This window comes from Somniosus microcephalus, chromosome 1 (genome assembly GCF_052327205.1).
Source record: "Somniosus microcephalus isolate GS21.2 chromosome 1, FLI_Smic_1.0, whole genome shotgun sequence".
NCBI lineage: Eukaryota > Metazoa > Chordata > Chondrichthyes > Squaliformes > Somniosidae > Somniosus > Somniosus microcephalus.
The window spans coordinates 214,740,911-214,760,476 of NC_140987.1; the positions used below are offsets into that span (position 1 = coordinate 214,740,911).

Below are 19,566 nucleotides of genomic sequence, written 5' to 3' on the forward strand. Positions count from 1 at the left end.
TTCAATTCTATACCTCTAGAAATAAACCCTAGTGCTTGGTTAACTTTTTTGTGACCTTGCTAATCTGTGTCACAACTTTTAGTGATTTGTGTATTTGTACTCCGGGATCCCTTTGTTCCTCTGCACCACCTAGACTTGCACCCTCCAAGTAATAAGTGACTTCTCTATTCTTCCTACCAAAATGTAATACCTCACATTTATCTGTGTTGAACTTCATTTGCCAATTATATGTCCATTCTGCAAGTTTATTAATGTCCTCCTGTAATTTGTTGCAGTCCTCATCAGTATTGACTATCCCCTCCAATTTGGGGTCATCTGCAAATTTTGACAAACCCCCCTACTTTTGTCATCAAATTTTGGTATCGTGCTCCCTATGCCCACATCCAAATCATCTCCATATATCAAGAACAAAACTAACACAGCATTGACCCCTGGGATGCACCACGTCCATGCTGTTACAATTCAGGCGATCTCATAATTGTTTTTTGAGGTAACAGCGCACCACTGTAGGAAATGAGAAGTTACATCATTGCCCACTGATTTCAATCTGCCAAGTGTCACACTCATGACAAAGTCAAAAATAGCCCCGGGGTGTTGACTTGGAAGTATTAGCAAGTCTCTTGTGATGATTTAGTAGGTTGGCTAAATGTGAGAAGTAAGTGTGCTGCTTCCAGGATGTATGCATGAAACACAAGACTTTTGATTTAAATAAATACATTGTGTGTGTATATCCATTATTAAAAATCTTTGTACACACTCCTGTCCACAAACCTTACTTAGTCTCGTCACGATTTTTGGTGAGGCTTTTATGTCAACACTGAAACTGCCGATGTAAATATTTTATAATGGCATTTGTGTTTGCAAGAATTTGTCCTATCACAGTTAGTTAATGAACCAGTCGAATCACTGAAAATACATTTTGGAAAAGTTTGTGTTGTAGGAATGTGGGTTCCTAACTAAAAGACTGAGTTCTACTCAGGCGATCAAACAAAACGAACTTTAATGAAACAAACAGGCTTTAACAAGAAACTGCAGGATAACATCGAATGTAGGTCTGCTCTCTCTGGAGGCTCCACGAGGACTGTGGCTGACGTCATCACGTTTTCCCGCCAGTGGGGGATCATGTGATGAACGGCGTGACGTCATCACGTTTTAGCCACGCTGTTAAAGCAACCACGCTCTGTACAGTTAAACAGCACAAATAAAGGTACAGACTCAGACTGTAGCTAACATGTTGTTAAAGGAATTATGTACAAACGATCTGAGTCCTTTAGTGGCTCCGCCACATGCGCCCCCTCAGAATTGTCTTTAACAGCAAAAGTGAGACGTCGAGGAGGCCTGACAAGTCTGTCCGAGCGACTTCGGTAACCCTGCAGAGGAAGCTGATGGAAGGTGGTCGAGCTGGCGGGTGGTTGTGGTTGAGCTGGCGCGGCGAGTGTGGTCGAGCTGGCGGGCGGCTGTGGTTGATCTGGCACGGCGGCTGCGGGCGGTCGGCCACGTTTCGGCGGTTGAGCGACGACGACTGGGCGGTCCAGGTCCAGGTGAGCCGGCTTCAACCGGTCCACTGAAATGTGATCCGGCTTCCCTCCGATGTCAACCAAAAAGGATTTGTCTCCTGATTTGATGACGCGGAAAGGACCAGTGTAAGGGGGCTTGAGCGGATCCCGGTGAGCGTCATGGCGGATAAATACGTACTCGGCATTCTTCAGCTCCGCTGGCACGTGGGAGCTCTGTAAGCCGTGATTTGATGTAGGCACCGGAGCGAAGCATCTGGCCGCTTCCTGGTGGCTGACGAGTTGCTGGGAGGCGGACCATGGCTCTGTGGGAGAAGGGAGGAAATCCCCTGGTACTCGGAGAGGCTGGCCATAAACAAATTCGTCTGAGGACGATTGCAGGTGTTCTTTGGGCACCATACGAAGACCCAAAAGGACCCATGGGAGTCTGTCCACCCATCCTGCACCTTGAAGACTGGCCCGTAGGGTGGCTTTAAGCGACCTGTGGAATCGCTCACAAAGGCCATTCGCCTGTGGATGATAGGCGGTGGTGCGATGAAGTTTGGTGCCGAGCCCCTGAGCTACAGCGTTCCAGAGCTCCGAGGAAAATTGTGGCCCGCGGTCAGAAGAGATGCCCGCCGGTACCCCGAAACGAGCAACCCAACAGGAGATGAAAGCTCTAGTGACGTCTGCCGAAGTGGTGGAAACCAAAGGAATTGCCTCCGGCCACCTAGTGGTGCGGTCCACCATGGTGAGGAGATGCGTATAACCCTGAGAAGGCGGAAGTGGCCCCACAAGGTCCACATGCACGTGGTCGAAACGACGCTCCGGAACAGCGAACGTAGCCACTGGAGCTTTAACATGACGCTGGACCTTGGCCTTCTGGCAGACCATGCAGGTGTTAGCCCAGTCACGGACATCGAGGTGCATACCCTTCCAGACGAACTTCGCTGACATTAGCCATTGTGAAGCCTTCATACCAGGGTGCGACAACCCGTGTATGGCGTCAAACACCTTCCGACGCCATGCGACTGGCACGATAGGTCGGGAAACGCCCATGGAGACGTCGCAAAGGAGCATGGTGCCTGCGGGCTGGAAACTGACGTCTGTCACTTGGAAATTAGAGGGGACGGTTCTGTATGATTGGACCTCTGGGTCCGAGGCCTGATCCGCAGCCATGAGGGCGTAGTCAATCCCCAGGTGAACCGCATGGACCGTCGCGCGGGAGAGGCAATCCACCACCAGGTTGTCTTTACCAGACACATGTTGAATGTCCGTGGTAAATTCAGAAATAAACGTCAGGTGACGTTGTTGACGAGCGGACCACGGTTCGGCGGTCTTGGACATGGCGAACATTAGAGGTTTGTGGTCGACAAAAGCCGTGAAGGGACGTCCTTCTAATAAGAACCGGAAATGGCGAATGGCTAGGAAAAGGGCCAGTAACTCGATCGAAGGTGCTGTATTTTTTTTCATTTTTCCGTAGTTGACGGCTGAAAAACGCCAGCGGTTGCCACGTGCCGTTCACCCACTGCTCCTGCACTGCGCCGATGGCGTAGTCTGACGCGTCTGTGGTAAGGGCGATGGTGGCACCTGGAAGTGGGTGCGCCAGCATGGTTGCGTTGGCCAAAGCGCTCTTGGTGTTGACGAACGCCTGGTCCATCTCGGCCGTCCAGCTGATTTGATCCTTACCGGACTTGCCCTTGAGGGCCCCGTACAAAGGCTGCATTAGCTGAGCCGCCTTAGGGACGAATCGGTGATAGAAGTTGACCATCCCCAGGAACTCTTGCAGGGCCTTGACAGTTGGCGGGCGCGGGAAAGAGGTAACAGCTTCCACCTTCGTCAGTAAGGGGACGGCGCCGTCTGATGTTATGCGGTGTCCCAAGAAATCGATCCGCTGCAGGACGAACTGGCACTTGGCCGGGTTGATGATCAAACCGTGCTGGCTAAAGCGTGTAAAGAGGGTATGCAAATGGGAGATGTGCTCTTCCTTGCTAGCGCTGGCGATGAGAATATCATCAAGGTAGACGAAGATGAAGTGTAGGTCTCGGAGCACGGAGTCCATTAAGCGCTGGAAAGCCTGTGCCGCGTTCTTCAAGCCAAACGGCATCCGCAGGAACTCAAAAAGGCCGAAGGGGTGATGACTGCGGTTTTCGGGACATCTTGCGGGTGCACGGGAACCTGGTGATACCCCCGGACGAGGTCGACTTTAGAAAAGATAGAATTTCCCACCAAATGGGCCAAGAAATCCTGAATATGCGGGATTGGGTACCAATCAGGAGTAGTGGCGTCGTTCAGGCGTCGGTAGTCACCACATGGCCGCCAGCCGCTGCCCGATTTCGGAACAATGTGGAGAGGCGAAGACCAGGGACTATTCGACCGGCGAATAATCCCCAGCCGCTCCATCGTGTCGAACTCCGCTTTCGCAGCCACGAGCTTGCCGGGTTCGAGCCTTGTAGCCCGTGCATAAACCGGGGAGCCAGTAGTGGTGATATGATGTTCAACACCATGCTTCGTGGCCGAGGAGGAGAAAGTGGGCCTTGTCAGCTCCGGGAACTCTCTGAGGAGCCGAGTGAAGTCATCCGGAGAAGGGAAAGCGCAGGCGATAGAGCGCGCCACGGTGGTACCGTGGTGGCACGGAATCGAGTGGAAGGTGGCCGCGTTGATCAACCGGCGGTGCCGGACATCGACGAGGAGGCTGTTGGCACACAGAAAATCTGCCCCTAGGATGGCCTGCGAGACTGTGGCCGTGACGAATTCCCAATGGAAGCGCTGACCGCCGAAACAGACTTGAACCCGCCGCTTTCGGAAAGTTCAAATGGCTGCGCCATTAGCCGCCACGAGGGTAAAACCGTGGTTCCCAGCTTGCATATCGAGATTCGACGCAGGTAGGATGCTACACTGCGCCCCGGTGTCACAAAGGAAACGTCGACCCGATAGAGAATCGGTGATGTAAAGAAGTTTCCCCGTAGATCCGACGGCCATCGCAGCCACGGAGCGCCCGTTAGACCCGGTCTTCCTTCGCCAGGAACGCTGCAGGAGCTTTGATTTTTTTGGGGCGAAAAACTGCAGGGAGAGCGGCAGCGTCGTGCTTTCGCGCCAAAATGGGCGTGGTAGGAACACCAGCCCGCTGCAAAAGGAGCTGGAGCCGCGTCTGGGGGGGATGGGCGCCTCGTGGCCGCGCAGCACTGCTGGGTTACTGTGAAAATCTTACCTGCTTCGGCAGCAAGCTCGGCGCAATCTGTAATCTCGGATCTGGCTAGGGCAGCCTGCACCTGCTCCGACAGTTGGCAGAGGAATAGCTCCCGGAAGAAGAAGCATTCCGGTTCGGCACCCAAGAGCGTGAGCATTTGGCTCATGAGCTCGGACGGTTTGGAGTCCCTGAGGCCAGGCATAGCGAGGAGCCGGCGAGCGCGTTCTGACTTCGAGAGCCCGAAGACCTCTAGCAACCGCGCCTTTAACGTTATCATACTTGCTGTCAGTAGGAGGACTACCAAGGAGGCTGACGATCCATGAGGCAGTTGCGCTATCGAGGGCGTAGTAATAACGGGTCTGATCCGTGACGATGTTCCTGATGGCGAACTGGGCTTCAGCCTGGATAAACCACGCAGCTGGTTGTTGCTCCCAGAACTGTGGCAGTTTCAGAGTCACGGCGTTCGTGTCCATGCTGAAGATCTTCCGCGAAAACTGTTCACGAAAGTCGGGGTCACCAATGTAGGAACATGGGTTCCTAACTAAAAGACCGAGTTCTACTCAGGCGATCAAACAAAACGAACTTTAATGAAACAAACGGGCTTTAACAAGAAACTGCAGGATAACATCGAATGTAGGTCTGCTCTCTCTGGAGGCTCCACGAGGACTGCCCTTGCAGTCCTGTGGCTGACGTCATCACGTTTTCCCGCCAGTGGGGGATCACGTGATGAACGGCGTGACGTCATCACGTTTTAGCCGCGCTGTTAAAGCAATCACACTCTGTACAGTTAAACAGCATAAATAAAGGTACAGACTCAGACTGTAGCTAACATGTTGTTAAAGGAATTATGTACAAACGATCTGAGTCCTTTAGTGGCTCCGCCACAGTGCCCTTTTTTCCTCAGTAACTGAAATTTCTCATTTCCAAAATAAAAGGTTTTAAAGAAAATTATAAAAATGCACATTTCATAGTAACATAACTACTACCCATTGAATTATCTTGTGTCTTTTAATACCTTCCTTAAAAGTTTTTACTGCAAGGCCTCAGCCTGTGTCAAGAGCCCAGGATTTGACTGAATATTTTTACTTTAGAATAGTTAGAGAGCTTCAAATCATAAGTGTGCATTCTGAGCATGTGCACTTTGCCGAATTTCCCTGTAAGCAATCTGTGCAGCACCCTCCATTTATGAGGGTCTGTCCTGTTAGGCTCTGTGTATTTGAGAATTGCTTTGGGTTTTTTTTTCCAAAAGACTTTCAAACAAACTGAAGGTTGAATTCTCAAAAATTCTGTTTCAGGAAAGTAACGTTTACTAACATTTGCAGTTTTTCTGTTCCAAACTGTTCACAGATGGGCAGAACCTGTGTCGGCAGCATGTTTGATTGTTTTTTTTATTGACGATCAGAAAGCAAAAAAGATTGTTTGCATACTGGGCTGTTTCACAGTCTCAGCCCATGCACAGCATGAACTGGGGGTACTTAGTTTCCTAATATATGCTCCAAGGAGTGCAGGAGAAAGAAAATGTATCCATTAAATGCTTTATGTCAGGAAGACAGGTATGGCTGACTACAGGGAAAGTGGTGGGGGTGGCGATGGTGGTGTACCTGAGAGTAGAAAAGGGACTGCAGACAGGTTGGGAAAGGATGCTGATGAACAGGAATACACCGGGGGTGGGCCACATGGTCTGAAAGAGGCCAAGGGCTAGACCCCACTACTCCCAATACTGCCAGATCTCAGCAACCCTAAATGCTGCCAGATTCTGCCACTCCTCCATTGCTACAAAGCCTTTCCCCAGTTTGCTCGACCCCCAGACAGCCCCCTCCTCACTCCTCAGACTCCCTTCCCACTGTTTGATGGCATGTTACACACTGAGATTTGTACCATTTTTCTTCTTATCGATATGGATTACTACCTTTATCAAATTAATGTATATAAGTACAGCTAGACTATCCTTTATCCGAAAACCTTGGGACCAGCTGTGTTTCGGTTTTCGGAATTTTTCGGATTTCAGAAGGTTTTGACAACAAACACTGTTGCTTAGCAACAGCTTGTAAACACTCGGGCCCTGCCTTGGAAGCGTCTCTGAAGCTGTTGCTAAGCTACAGAGACTCTTTCCACAGCCTGACTGTTTAAAAAAAAAATGCTAGGAGAAGAAAAAAATGCTAGGGGAAGAAAAAAAACCTAACAAAACAGCTGCTGATTTCTGCCGTTAGATTGAGGTTTCCGGCTCCCCCTGCTCCGTAACTGAATTCCTTGACTTAGCGGGGGTCTGGGGATCGACTGCTGCCGCCAGTTGTGGGAAAGCCGGATATCGGCTGACTCCTACACTAAGCTGGCCCGCAAATCAGGGGGGAAGAAAAGACTATGGGACGGGCCGCTGTATTGTTGGGTTCACTCTCCCGGTACCTCCTTCACACTGCCCAGCTCAGCCTGCAATCTCCTACCCAGGAGGGAACTCTGTGACCCACTGCCCTGCTCACAAGGAAAGGCAGAGCTCCCGGACCACTCCTGTCATGTTTGGCGCCACTCGGGTCATGTCGTGCGCACGACTTACGCTCCACGAAAAAACTTTTGGTTTTTAGAGGTTTTCAGCTTTCGGAAGTGCGGATAAAGGATAGTCTACCTGTATTGTCTGACTTGAAGCACTGTGTACTATTGACAGTGAGTGGGCAGGATTTACATTTGCAATAAAATTTACACGCAGTGAACATTTGTGTCCCTCTGCCAGTATTGCAAAAACAAAATGTGTCACAGTCTTTATTGCCTGATCTGCTTTCCTTGTTATCTGTTGTAACTTTTAAGCACATTATTTTCTGATAATGTATGTCAATATGTTTAGTAGCATCTAATCTGATTATTGTGTAGATTGTTGAGGTCCTCAGAAGGGTTTTTGAGATGGTTTTCTGACATTTCCGGGGATTAAACCTCATCAGTATTTAATTGCCTTTTATTACTTGATACAATTTGTAATTTTTTTCTTGTCGTTGCAGACTGTGGGATGATGGCATCATTGACCCTGCTGACACAAGGCTGGTGTTAGGTCTGAGTCTCAGTGCTGCACTCAATGCACCCACAAAGAAGACAAACTTTGGCATCTTCAGGATGTGACCTCTGCATTTATTTATCAGACACAATATTTCCCGACTTTCAGCTGTGACAGAAGAACTGACAAATAAAATGCTGTAAAACTTTGTGAAATAAAATTTAAATTTCCAATACCGTTTAGCTTTTTTAAATAATAAAATTCTTTAATAGCTGCAAAATGTGATGTGTAACTCTGGTCAATAGCTGTGACAAACCGTGATAGTGCAGATCGGAATATGAGTGCAGCCGTCAGTGGCAGACTTGGACTCATCAGTCTGACTCTGGATGTGGTTTATGTGCCGCTTACAATAGTTTATACTTAGAGCCTTTATGTTTTCTCCTTCTGAATGTTTTTGACCTCTTACTACATCTCCTGCCAATAGCCTGGCTCTAACAGTGGGAGAGAAAGCACGCATGAGTTCTTAACTGTTCACTTTATCTGTCTTCATGATTTGTGAGATAGACATGACCTGTGGTTAAAGTGAAATTTGTTAAGCCACGTCTCCCACCCCCACCCCACCCCTGTAACCTTTGTGCTGTCAACTTGTGTGATTTTGGTCTTTGCTGGTCTTATAGTGTAGCAGCAATTTGATTAAAAGAGGATTTTATAATGACTTTGTCATACTCGCATTTAAAAAAAAGGTCAGTAGAGGTAGCATCCCATTAATACGAGCTGGTGATTATTGGTCTGCTAGATTAAATTACAGACTGCTCCCCTGCAAACAAACCACCTCCTGAACACTGCTGCTGCTAATAGGTAGAACCTGGAATTAATCTGATGAATGTTTTTATGCTGTATTAATATTGCAATATCTTTTAAATAAAACTAACCACCTTTTTCTAATAAAATGATAACATTTTACTCTGAGCTGTTGCTTATTTTGTAGATAAACTGGTGAAATGGGCAGACACATGGCAGATGGAATTTTGCACAGAGAAATGTGAAGTGATACATTTTGGTAGGAAGAATGAGGAGAGACAATATAAACTAATTGATAACATTTTAAAGGGGGTGCAGGAACAGAGAGACCTGGGGGTGTATGTACACAAGTCTTTGCAGGTGACAGGACAAGTTGATAAGGTTGTTAAAAAGCATACTAGATCCTTGGCTTTATAAATGGAGGCATAGGCCTAGAAATTCACTGGGCTGCGCCACCAGTTAGCGCCCAAAGAGGGCACTCAGTGGCTTTAGCGCCACTGGCCACACCTCCCGCGATATTTAGCGGGGCGCTAATGGCGGCGTTAGCCTGTAGCGCTGCGCCGCCACCGATGACGTCATCGGTGTGCGCAGTGCCCCGCTCCCGCCCCGATCACCATATTTGGCCGCGCCCGCCTCTTTAACGCCGGTCGCAAATCGCGACCGGTTCACAGGGCCTACCTGTGGCGGTAGTGGCGCAAATTAAGGTGGAGGTGCGGGGCGGCCGCTTTTTCGGCGGCTGCCTGCCAGCACCTCCGTCCCCGGCCTCCTAAACCCCCCCCCGCGCGGCATTGCCGGCTGTTTCCCGAGAGCCCGGCACTTCTCCTTGGTGACGGGCTCATTTGCCGGCACTCGCAAACGGGGCTCGCGCTGTTGCAGGCACCTCCCCCTTAACAGTGGGAGGAAGGCCTGCAGTACCGCAGCGTGCCGTGCCGCAGTGTGTGGCGCTGCGGCACGTTGCGCTGTGATAATCAGTTTCAGCGCCCCAAGAGGGACGCGGGGAGCCTCGAGTAGCGGCCTGCTTCCGTTTGGGGCACTGAAACTGAATATCGGGATGGCGCAAGTGGCTCCGCTCGCAGTGGTAATTCCGGCGCCCAGGCGAGCTTGGCGCCCCAAACGGCCCAACTGAATTTCTAGGCCATAGAGTACAAAAGTAAGGAAGTGATGCTAAACCTTCATAAATCACTGGTTAGGCCTCAGCTGGAGTATTGTGTCCAATTCTGGGGACCACACATAAAGGATGTCGAGGCTGTGGAGAGGGTATAGAGGAGATTTACCAGAATGGTCTCAGGGATGAGGGACTTCAGTTAATGTGGAGAGATTAGAAAAGCTGGGATTGTTCTTAGAGCAGAGAAAATTAAGGGGGTGTTCAAAATTGAGGGGTTCTGATAGAATAAATAAGGAGAAACAGTTTTGAAGTTGTTATTGTTGGGATTCTAGGTGGACTCCTGCACAGCACTCTGCAGACCAAAGGTGCATCCTGCTTAACTGCAGACACATGGCAGATGGAATTTTGCACAGAGAAATGTGAAGTGATACATTTTGGTAGGAAGAATGAGGAGAGACAATATAAACTCCGAGATCATGCATTCGTTACTGCTAAACCTAACCAAAGATGGAGCCATATGGACTCTTTTTTATGGACTCTTTTTATTGGGCTACCTGCTTTGTAGAACCATCCACTTATCCCATTATTCTCTTCTGTCCTCTCCTGGTCACTTACAATGATTTGTTCCCTGGGGTTTCTATGATGATGGTATTCCCTGCCTCCCCCTCATGTTCTGCATAGTTTCTTGTGTCTTTTTATAAGTAGGTCCTAAATAAGGTACAATTCAGAAAAAACTTTTAAAAAGATTGAGGTGGGGAGAGGGTGGGCAATAGTCCTTCCCCTTTTTGAAATATACAGGGCTAGGTAACACGAGTGGTGATAAACGTTGATATGTACATCTTGGGTGTAGTGGATTGGCTAACAGTATTATTACTTCTACAGCATACTCCCACACTCCTTGAAGTAATCATTAGTACCGGTCAAGAAGTGTTCAAGGTTATCACATTTTAAGATGCATTTATAAAAGCTACTAATTCTACAAATGCCATTTTATATAACATAAAAATAAGAATTTGATGAGTTGATATTTTCTGACATTACTGGGCACAAGAGAGTGAAATATTAGGTATATTTGCCAGTAAAACACTGGAAAAAAATGATGTTACTATATTTAAGGACCATTAAGATTGTTTGTTTTAGCGATTTCTTTTTCACCATGAATTCCCAGATTTTTTCCCGGTGGTGGATCAGTGAAATCCAATCCAACAAAATTTTCCCTCGTTTCCTCATCAAAAGTTGGGTTCAGAAATACGCATGGTGTTCGAATGCAGATTTGGCGCTGTGCACATCTCTCGAATCAATTTTCTGACTACTTATGCTGAAACTCTTGTCCATATCTGGTTTCCAATATGGAACGCAAATGGTATGGTATTGATCACTTAAATCGTTGTAATGATGGGTTACAAACACATGTAACCCATCCTAATGACGGAGATTGGACTACCTTGGGTTGAAAACATTGCAATTAGTGATAAACAAACGAATAAATGAGCTGGGATCTTATTTGTGTAGCAACTTTCCTTAAGAAAGATGGTTTCCTGAAAATGCTCTCTCTTCGATGAAGCTACAGGTAATTCAAGTGTATTGTGAGCTCCACATACATAACCAACAGCTTAATATGTATTCAAAAATGAACAACTGCATATAAAGAAAATCCCAGTAGATGTTTACTTGATAAGTGAATCAAAGAATGCACATAGAGTCATAGAGTTATACAGCACAGAAAGAGGCCCTTCGGCCCATCGTGTCTGCGCCGTCCATCAATCCCTGTCCAGTCTAATCCCATTTCCCAGCATTTGGTCCATAGCCTTGTCTGCAGTGGCCAGTGTCAGTAGGAGAGCATTTTGGCGACAGTGACCATAATTCGGTGAGATTTAAGGTGGTCATGGAAAAAGACAAAGACGGCCCGGAAATAAGGGTTCTAAATTGGGGGAAGGCCGATTTTAATATGATAAGGCAGGATCTGGCCAAAGTGGACTGGGAGCAGCTACTTATAGGAAAATCCACATCAAAACAGTGGGAGACTTTCAGAAGGGAAATAGATAGAGTACAACGCCAACATGTTCCTGTAAAGGTCAAGGGTGGGACCAACAAGCAAAGGGAACCTTGGATGACAAGGGATATACAAAAATGCATTAGGAAAAAAAGGGGGGCTTTTGGCAGTTGCTAAAGACGGAGGAAGCCCTAGAGGAGTATAAAAAGTGCAGGGGCATACTTAAAAAAGAAATTAGGAGGGGCCATGAAATAACACTGGCGAGCAAAGTAAAGGAAAATCCTAAGATGTTTTATAAGTATATTAAGGGCAAGAGGATAACCAGGGAAAGGGTAGGGCCCATTAGGGACCAAAGTGGCAATCTGTGTGTAGAGCCAGATGATGTAGGTGGGGTTTTAAATGAATTTTTTGCATCTGTGTTCACTATGGAGAAAGACGATGTAGACATAGAAATCGGGCAAGGGGACTGTGACATACTTGAACATATTAGCATCGAGAGGGAGGAGGTACTAGCGGTTTTAGCAGGCCAAAAAGTGGATAAATCCCCAGGCCCGGACGAGATGTATCCCAGGCTGTTGTATGAGGCAAAGGAGGAGATTGCAGGGGCTCTGACACAAATTTTCAGAACCTCTCTGGCCACAGGGGATGTACCAGAGGACTGGAGAACAGCTAACGTAGTACCATTATACAAGAAGGGTAGCAGGGATAAACCAGGGAATTACAGGCCAGTGAGCCTAACATCTGTGGTAGGGAAACTATTGGAAAAAATTCTGAGGGACAAAATTAGTCTCCACTTGGAGAGGCAAGGATTAATCGGGAATAGTCAGCATAGCTTTGTCAAGGGTAAATCATGTCTGACAAATCTGATTGAATTTTTCGAGGGGGTGACTAGGTGTGTGGATGAGGGAAATGCTGTGGATGTGGTTTACATGGACTTCAGCAAAGCTTTTGACAAAGTCCCGCATAGGAGACTGGTCAATAAGGTAAGAGCCCATGAGATCCAGGGTGCCTTGGCGCGTTGGATCCTAAACTGGCTGAGTGGCAGGAGGCAGAGGGTGATGGTCGAAGGTTGCTTTTGTGACTGGAAGCCTGTGTCCAGTGGGGTACCTCAGGGATCGGTGCTGGGTCCCTTGCTGTTTGTGATCTACATAAATGATTTGGATGAGAATGTAAAAGGTATGTTCGCGGATGACACGAAAATTGGTGGGGTGGTAAATTGCGAGGAGGAAAGCCTCAGGCTACAGGACGATATAAACGGGTTGGTCAGATGGGCGGAAAAGTTGGTTAGAAGTACTTGTCACCAAAAATGTTGAATCAGGATCATACCACACTCCAGATAACGTAATCTTATATCCCTTGTTATAAACATACAGCAGGTTGTCACTTAGCTTCGTGCCTTTTTCTTTTAGTCCTATGCTTATTTTCTTTAACATTTATGTTTCCATAAAAAGTACCACATCATATACATAACAATGTTTAACAGGCTTGTGCTTATGAGTGTAAAAGAAGACACATGACCAGTAACAAAAGTCATAGCTCATAGAGGCTTACTTCTCAGAAGCTTACATTTCTGACAAAGTACAAAAGAAAATGGAACTTTTTTTCCACAGCATATTTTTCTGGGAACAAAATCGACAAAATGAGAAATAGAAGATGATATTTTACCGATTTTCTCTAAGCTTACCCATTTTCAGGTAATGTTTACCCCTGATTTTTCTCCTCTTTCAATGCTAAAAATTGAACTTGAAGAAACACTCAAAATACCCAATTTTTTAAATCAGCAAAAAAAGCATCTTTAACAATCCTTAACTTTAGTTGATTTTTTGACTTTTAATTCACTTTTCAATCTAGAAATCTTCCAGTATTTGCAACTGCATCTTCAAATTTGAGTTCTGATTCCATGAGTTATTACAGGGTAATTCGTCCTGTGAAAATGGGTATTATACAGATCCTACGAACTGATGTTCTTACCACTTCAATGTGTGCCTACGTTATTTAATTAATTGTTTGCTTTCTATTTTTTATGAATTACACTTGGAATTGTTTAGAATAACAATTGCACTTCAACCATGTGTCTAATAAGGTGTGTGATGAGCCAGGTCCATATTCTTTTTGCTCTGCATGACATACTGACAACAGATAACTGCTGCCTCGATATTAAAGTTGCTGACTTTCTGAGCAGTCCATTTAGTGACTGGAAATGTGGCAAGAATACCGGTTCCTTGATGGCAAGGTGTCCGTGCAAGCGGTGCAATCATTAACTTCTGAAAAGGTGCTTTTGTTCTCACCATTGCATTTCTCCACCCATTTATGGCAGGTGGTACAGACTCTTGAAAGTTTCATTTTCAATTCCAGATATTATGGGCCCGATTTTCTGCCAGCCGTCGGGCGGCTTTTCATGCGGCCGGGGGCTGAAAAAGCGGGTCCGCTGGCGGGACTGGCCGTCGGAACACTAATTACCACTTATTACCTTGTTTAAGTCGATTTTCAGGGGCCGTTGCGATTTTGGGGCTTTCCCCACATCAAACACGCCTGCGGGAAACCCCGCTGATGAAACCTGGCGTGAAGCTTGCCGGCTTGCTTGCTGTCAGCTGCAGATCAGGGAAAGCTGCGATTTAAAGGGACTGCATTTTTATGTTGAAGGACCTTGCTGTTGCAGGCTTGGGGCTACTTCTTCAAGGCTTAGGCACAGCTGTGGAAGGTTGGAGCCTCACACACTTCTCCAATGTGATCTCCTGGGAAGCCCCTCTCGCCACCCTCACTCAGCGCTTCCTCAGCGGAGGCATCTACGAGAAGCATGGGACGCCTTTTTTTCCTTCCCTTCTTGGCATTAGAGGATCTCCAGCAGCAGAGGCGGCAGCAGCAGAACCAGGAACAGCAGGCTGAGCACCAGCAGCACCAGCAACAGGAACGCCAGGCTGCTGCTCAGTCACCTGAAGCTGCACAGGCCAGAAGGGGCCAGCGCTTGGAAGTGGCTTGAGAGCACCTTGCTGCGCTTTAGGGGGCCATGGGGACCCGTTTCTGCACTGGCAGTCCTACTCAGAGGGACTTCCATGAAGATCTGGTTTCTCTGTTCAATAGATGGCCAACGCTGCTCAAGAGATGTCATTCTCTTATGAGCACTCACCATGTTTTCCGTACCCTGGCGAGTTATCTCCTCCCTGGAGGTTGCCAACCTTTCCATGGTGATGCGTTCATGCGCCAATGACTCCGCAAAGGCTCTGCTAATGGTCGCTATGGACTCCTCCATTCGCTCCACACTCGCAGCGACCCTGGAGACAAAACCTGCCAGAGACTCCTGCATCTGTGCATGGAGATCCATCACCTCTTCTCTTGCGGATGGACCCAGAGGCAGAGGGTCGACATGCAGCGCAGCTGAGCTGAGCTGACAGAGTCCTGCGCCCTCCGACGAGGACTCTCCACTGCTGTCCGTCTCCAGAATCTGCTGAGGCTCACTTGTGAGCTGTGAAGCACCAGGTGACAACACTACTCTATGCCCCAAAGGTCCCCCCGAGGTGTGAGTGTCTGCGCTGGTGCTGGGTGCGCTTACTTCTGCTGACGCTGCACCCTCAGAGGTTGGAGCTTCCTCTGAGGAGTCTGGCTGCACAGCCTCTTCCTTTTCCACAGTGAGGACGGGGGCTCTGGATGGTACTGTGGGGGAGTTAAGGAAGGAGTTAGAGATGTAATGCCAAGGTTCTTCTGGTGACTCCCAGCGAGTTGGCATCTGCCGACACCTGCATCCATGCAGCCTTGGTCTCAGTGGAAGGCCTCTTCCTGCCTGACCTAGGGAAGAGGACCTCCCTGTGGGCCCTAACCCCATCCAATAATGCCTGCAGTGAAGCTTCGTCGAATTTGGAGGCAGCTCGGGGTCTGGCACTGGCCACAGCTGCTGTAGGCTCCTCTGCCATCCTGTATGGTTCGTTTGGAAGCCTTCAGAGGATGCAATGCTTGCTGTGGACCTTGAAAGCACCACGAATGATGACATCATACTGTGGGGCTTTCTGACTAGAAATGGACAATTAGCAAGGCTGCCCACATGCTGGAAATTAATTGGCCACTTGAGGGAAAATTGCGTGGAGCTGGCTGACATTTTTTCGTGTGTCAGAACCCCACATTCGGGGGAATCCGACCATTTCCCACACAAGCCACAAAATTGGGCCCTATGTATATTTATTGTTCTAATGAGCAGTTATGTGAAAATTTTGTGTGAATAAATATGTCTATTATGTTTATTACATTTACTGTATTGTAATGATTAGTGTGAAAACTAATCTTTAGTTACTCTTATTTATCCTGCCTATTACATTCCTAATAAATGGATATGTTCAGTCTTTCATTTTGTTGAAGCTACTGGTTGTTTCCTGGAGATTCTTTGCCAGCTGTTTAGAATAGTTGTATTTTGATACATTTATTGTCAAAGGACATTTGTTTAAGATAAATCTAGAACATATATTTGAAAGCGGAATTGGAACAAAGAACAAGTAGTTATAAGTTATAACATCTTGGTGGTGGGATGAAGATCACTAGTAAACAAAGGGGTTTATAATATAGTAGTTAAGTTTAATTTATTAGAAATAAAAAATGACTTGCATTTATATAACGCCTTTCACGACCTCAGGACATTGCAAAGCGCTTTACAGCCAATGATATACTTTTGAAGTGTAGTCACTGTTGTAATGTAGGAAAACGGCAGCACAGCAAGCTCCCACAAACATCAATGTGATAATGACCAGATCAATTTTTTTGTGATGCTGGTTATGGGATAAATGTTGGACAGGAAACTGGAGGACCCCCCACCCCAACCACTTGTTCTTCAAATAGTGCCATGGGATATTTTATGTCCACCTGAGAGGGCAGACAGGGCTTTGGTTTAATGTCTCATCTGAAAGATGGCATCTCCCACAGTGCAGCACTTCCCCAGTACTGCACTGAAATATCAGCCTAGGTTATGTGCTCAAGTCTCCAGAGAGGGGCTTGAACCCATGATCTACTAATTCAGAGGCGAGAGTGCTACTGCTGAGCCATGGCTGACAAATTACATGCTCAATATTATGGATGCAATGGTCCTATCATGTGTGTGTCATGAAGTACCAGATATATAAAATGTATTTACACAAAGTAAATAGTTGGCTGATCTTGTGTTGTGTAATTGCGCTTTCAATTGGAGGCTGTATTGTGATTCCACATTTGATCAGTTCCAAATCTCAACCAAGCCATTTGGAGACAGCATGGTAATTTCATGCAAAAGGAAGAGATGATTAACTTATGCTGCTGTCAGGTTCTTGCTAACAGCTGGTTACAGAATGACACATCATGTCTAGATTCTATTAGTGAGACAGTCTGGCTATTTAATTAGCAATGCCCTGGAGTATTGTGGACGTGCCTGGTTCAGATATTAGAGTCTGTCACAGAGGGTTGACTTGGTTCCAAACATTATTGCCAGATGTGTCATCTTGGAGCCACCTTGATCCCAAAGTGCCTGTGTTTACCACTTTTTTCATCACTCAAGGAGGATAGTTACTAGCTGGTCATTATTCATCCATAAAATGTAATGCTATTTCTCCAATCTCATTATATACACTTGACCTTCACTACAAACTTTGCAATTGATCACGGTGTTCCTCACTTTAATCCACAATGATCTGGTTGTGTTCCTGAGAGGCGTATATGCCAGGGATAATATTAGGAGAGTACTCAACAATATAGATGAGAGTTTCAGCAGTAGATGGGCTGAGACAGGGGCAGATATGGGCGATGTTATGGAGGTGGAAGTAGACAATGTTTGTGATAGAGAGTATATGGGGTCAGAAGTTCAGCTCAAGATCAAATAGGATGCCAAAGTTGTGAACAGAGGCAATGAAGGAGTCAAGAGAGATGGTGGAGAGATAGAGCTTGGTGCCATCAGCGTACATGTGGAACCTGATGCCATGTCTTCATATGCAGTTGCCAAGGGGAATGCTTGTATTTGAGGAACAGGAGCCAACCAAGGATAAATTCTCGTGGGATGCTAGTGATAACAGTGTGGCGGCAGGAGGAGAATCCATTACTGTAGATACTCTGTCTACAATTGGATAGGTAAGAGTGTAATCAAGCAAGGGCAGTCCCACTAAACTAAACAATGGAGGAGAGGCAGCAGAGGATGATGTGGTCGACCTTGTCAAGAGGCTGCAGAGAGGTAGAGAGGGATATGGAAGGATAGTGTAACCTAGTCACAGTCACAGAGGATGTGATTTGTGACTTTGATTAGGAACATTTTAATACAGTGGCATGAATGGAAACCTGATTGGACAGATTCAAACATTGAGTTGTGGGATATAGATTTGGGAGGCAACAACACGTTCAAAGGTTTTGGAGAGGAAAGGAATGTTGTAAATGGTGTAATTTTGCAAGGACAGAGGGCTTGAGTGTGGTTTTTCTGAGGAGGGAGGTGTTATTAGTAGTTTTGAAATGGAAGGGGACAGTACCTGAGGAGGGGACAACATTTATAATGTCAGCTAACACATGGACTGAGAAAGTAATACAAACGCAAAATACTGCGGATGCTGGAAATCTGAAATAAAAACAGAAAATTCTGGAAATACTTAGCAGGTCAGGCAGCATCTGTGGAGAGAGAAACAGAGTTAACGTTTCAGGTCGATGACCCTTCGTCAGAACTGGCAGTTCTGATGAAGGGTCATCGACCTGAAACATTAACTTTGTTTCTCTCTCCACAGATGCTGCCTGACTGAGAAAGTAAGCTGGGTGATCAGCAGTTTTGTGAGTATAAGGGGAAGAGAGCAAGAGGTGGGTCTCATGGACAAGATGAGCTTGGAGAGGGCATGGGTAGAGATAGGAGAGAAATTCGAGAAGGATGTGCATTCAGAGTTAGGGCAGAGGGGGTGGGGGGAGGGTGGTGTGGTGTGATAGAAAGGTAACTGAATGGATGATCTCAATCTTAGTGAAAAAAGTCCATGAGCTCCTCACACATGTTGAAAATGAGGGTGGAGGGAGCAGGGGGGAAGAGTTTGAAGAGATAATTGGTAGCGGAGAAAAGTTGGATAAAACTAAGAGCCTTCCCCTGACAGTGATATTTATTTCTGGTTTAAATCTATCTTGTAACTCTCATAAAGAACATTTGCTTTCAACCTTTTCCATCTGATTTTGTGCCCGAAATTCACCTCCTCCTGAAAATAAGAAGGCTTAATTACAAAATACTATGGTCAAAAGATAATGTATATCCAAGTACTGTTCCAACTGGACCTCGTTGCAATTCAGAACCATTATTCTCAAGGACAAGAACATTTGAAAATTGTTATTTCCAAAATATTCAAAACATTCTAACCAGTAAATTAATCCAACTGTACAACCTCCCTCCTTATAAACTCTGATCTGTTTTATTCCATTGATATCACATCCATCTACGGTCCATAGCTGTAAAAACTTCAATAACATTCTTAAACACATTTATTTAACTCTTTTGATATAATTACTGGCCCAATTTAATGTAACATCCTTTGGCTTAGGTTCCTTTAGTTGAAATTGATAGCTAAAGCACCCTAACTGATAAATCTCAAACTGTACCCTATATGCAAGAATTGTTTAACTTGTTGTTACATGCAGCAATATTATGCTTTTGTGTTTTTACTCTAGACATTTTTCTGAGGTTTAGTGTCTCAGAACACTCAGGTACCAGACGCCTCACCCCCTATGTCCTGGAGTCCCTGTACCTGCTCAATCACTTGGTAATTTGTATTGAACGAAGGGATTAAACAGAAAACCCTTGTCACTGTATTTCAGCTACTGGCTATATTATATTCTGTTGCATAATCTTCATTAACTTTAGAAAGTGGTAGAATAAAGAATTCACTAAATTGTGGCTTAGGCTATAAACTGCCAAACAGAACTTTTTAACCAGTAAATGGATAAGTGAACCGAAGCAATAATACACTAGATTTACAGTATTTGGCAGACTTAACTATTCCTCCTTGGAAGACAGAAAATAGTAACCAGTTGCATCTTCTGTTC

General features: G+C 46.2%; 1 protein-coding gene across 2 annotated transcripts in view; it reads left to right on the forward strand.

The window, feature by feature from the left end:
• mccc2 (methylcrotonyl-CoA carboxylase subunit 2) overlaps nucleotides 1–8,624 on the forward strand; it is a 221,402-nt gene extending 212,778 nt beyond the window's left edge. For both annotated transcript variants that reach the window (XM_085989936.1, XM_085989927.1), the window contains one exon: nucleotides 7,671–8,624. In XM_085989936.1, coding sequence (XP_085846062.1) covers nucleotides 7,671–7,788 — 118 coding nt within the window. In that variant the 3' untranslated portion in view covers nucleotides 7,789–8,624. The remainder of the gene's footprint in view (nucleotides 1–7,670) is intronic.
• The last annotated feature ends 10,942 nt before the right edge of the window (nucleotides 8,625–19,566 follow it).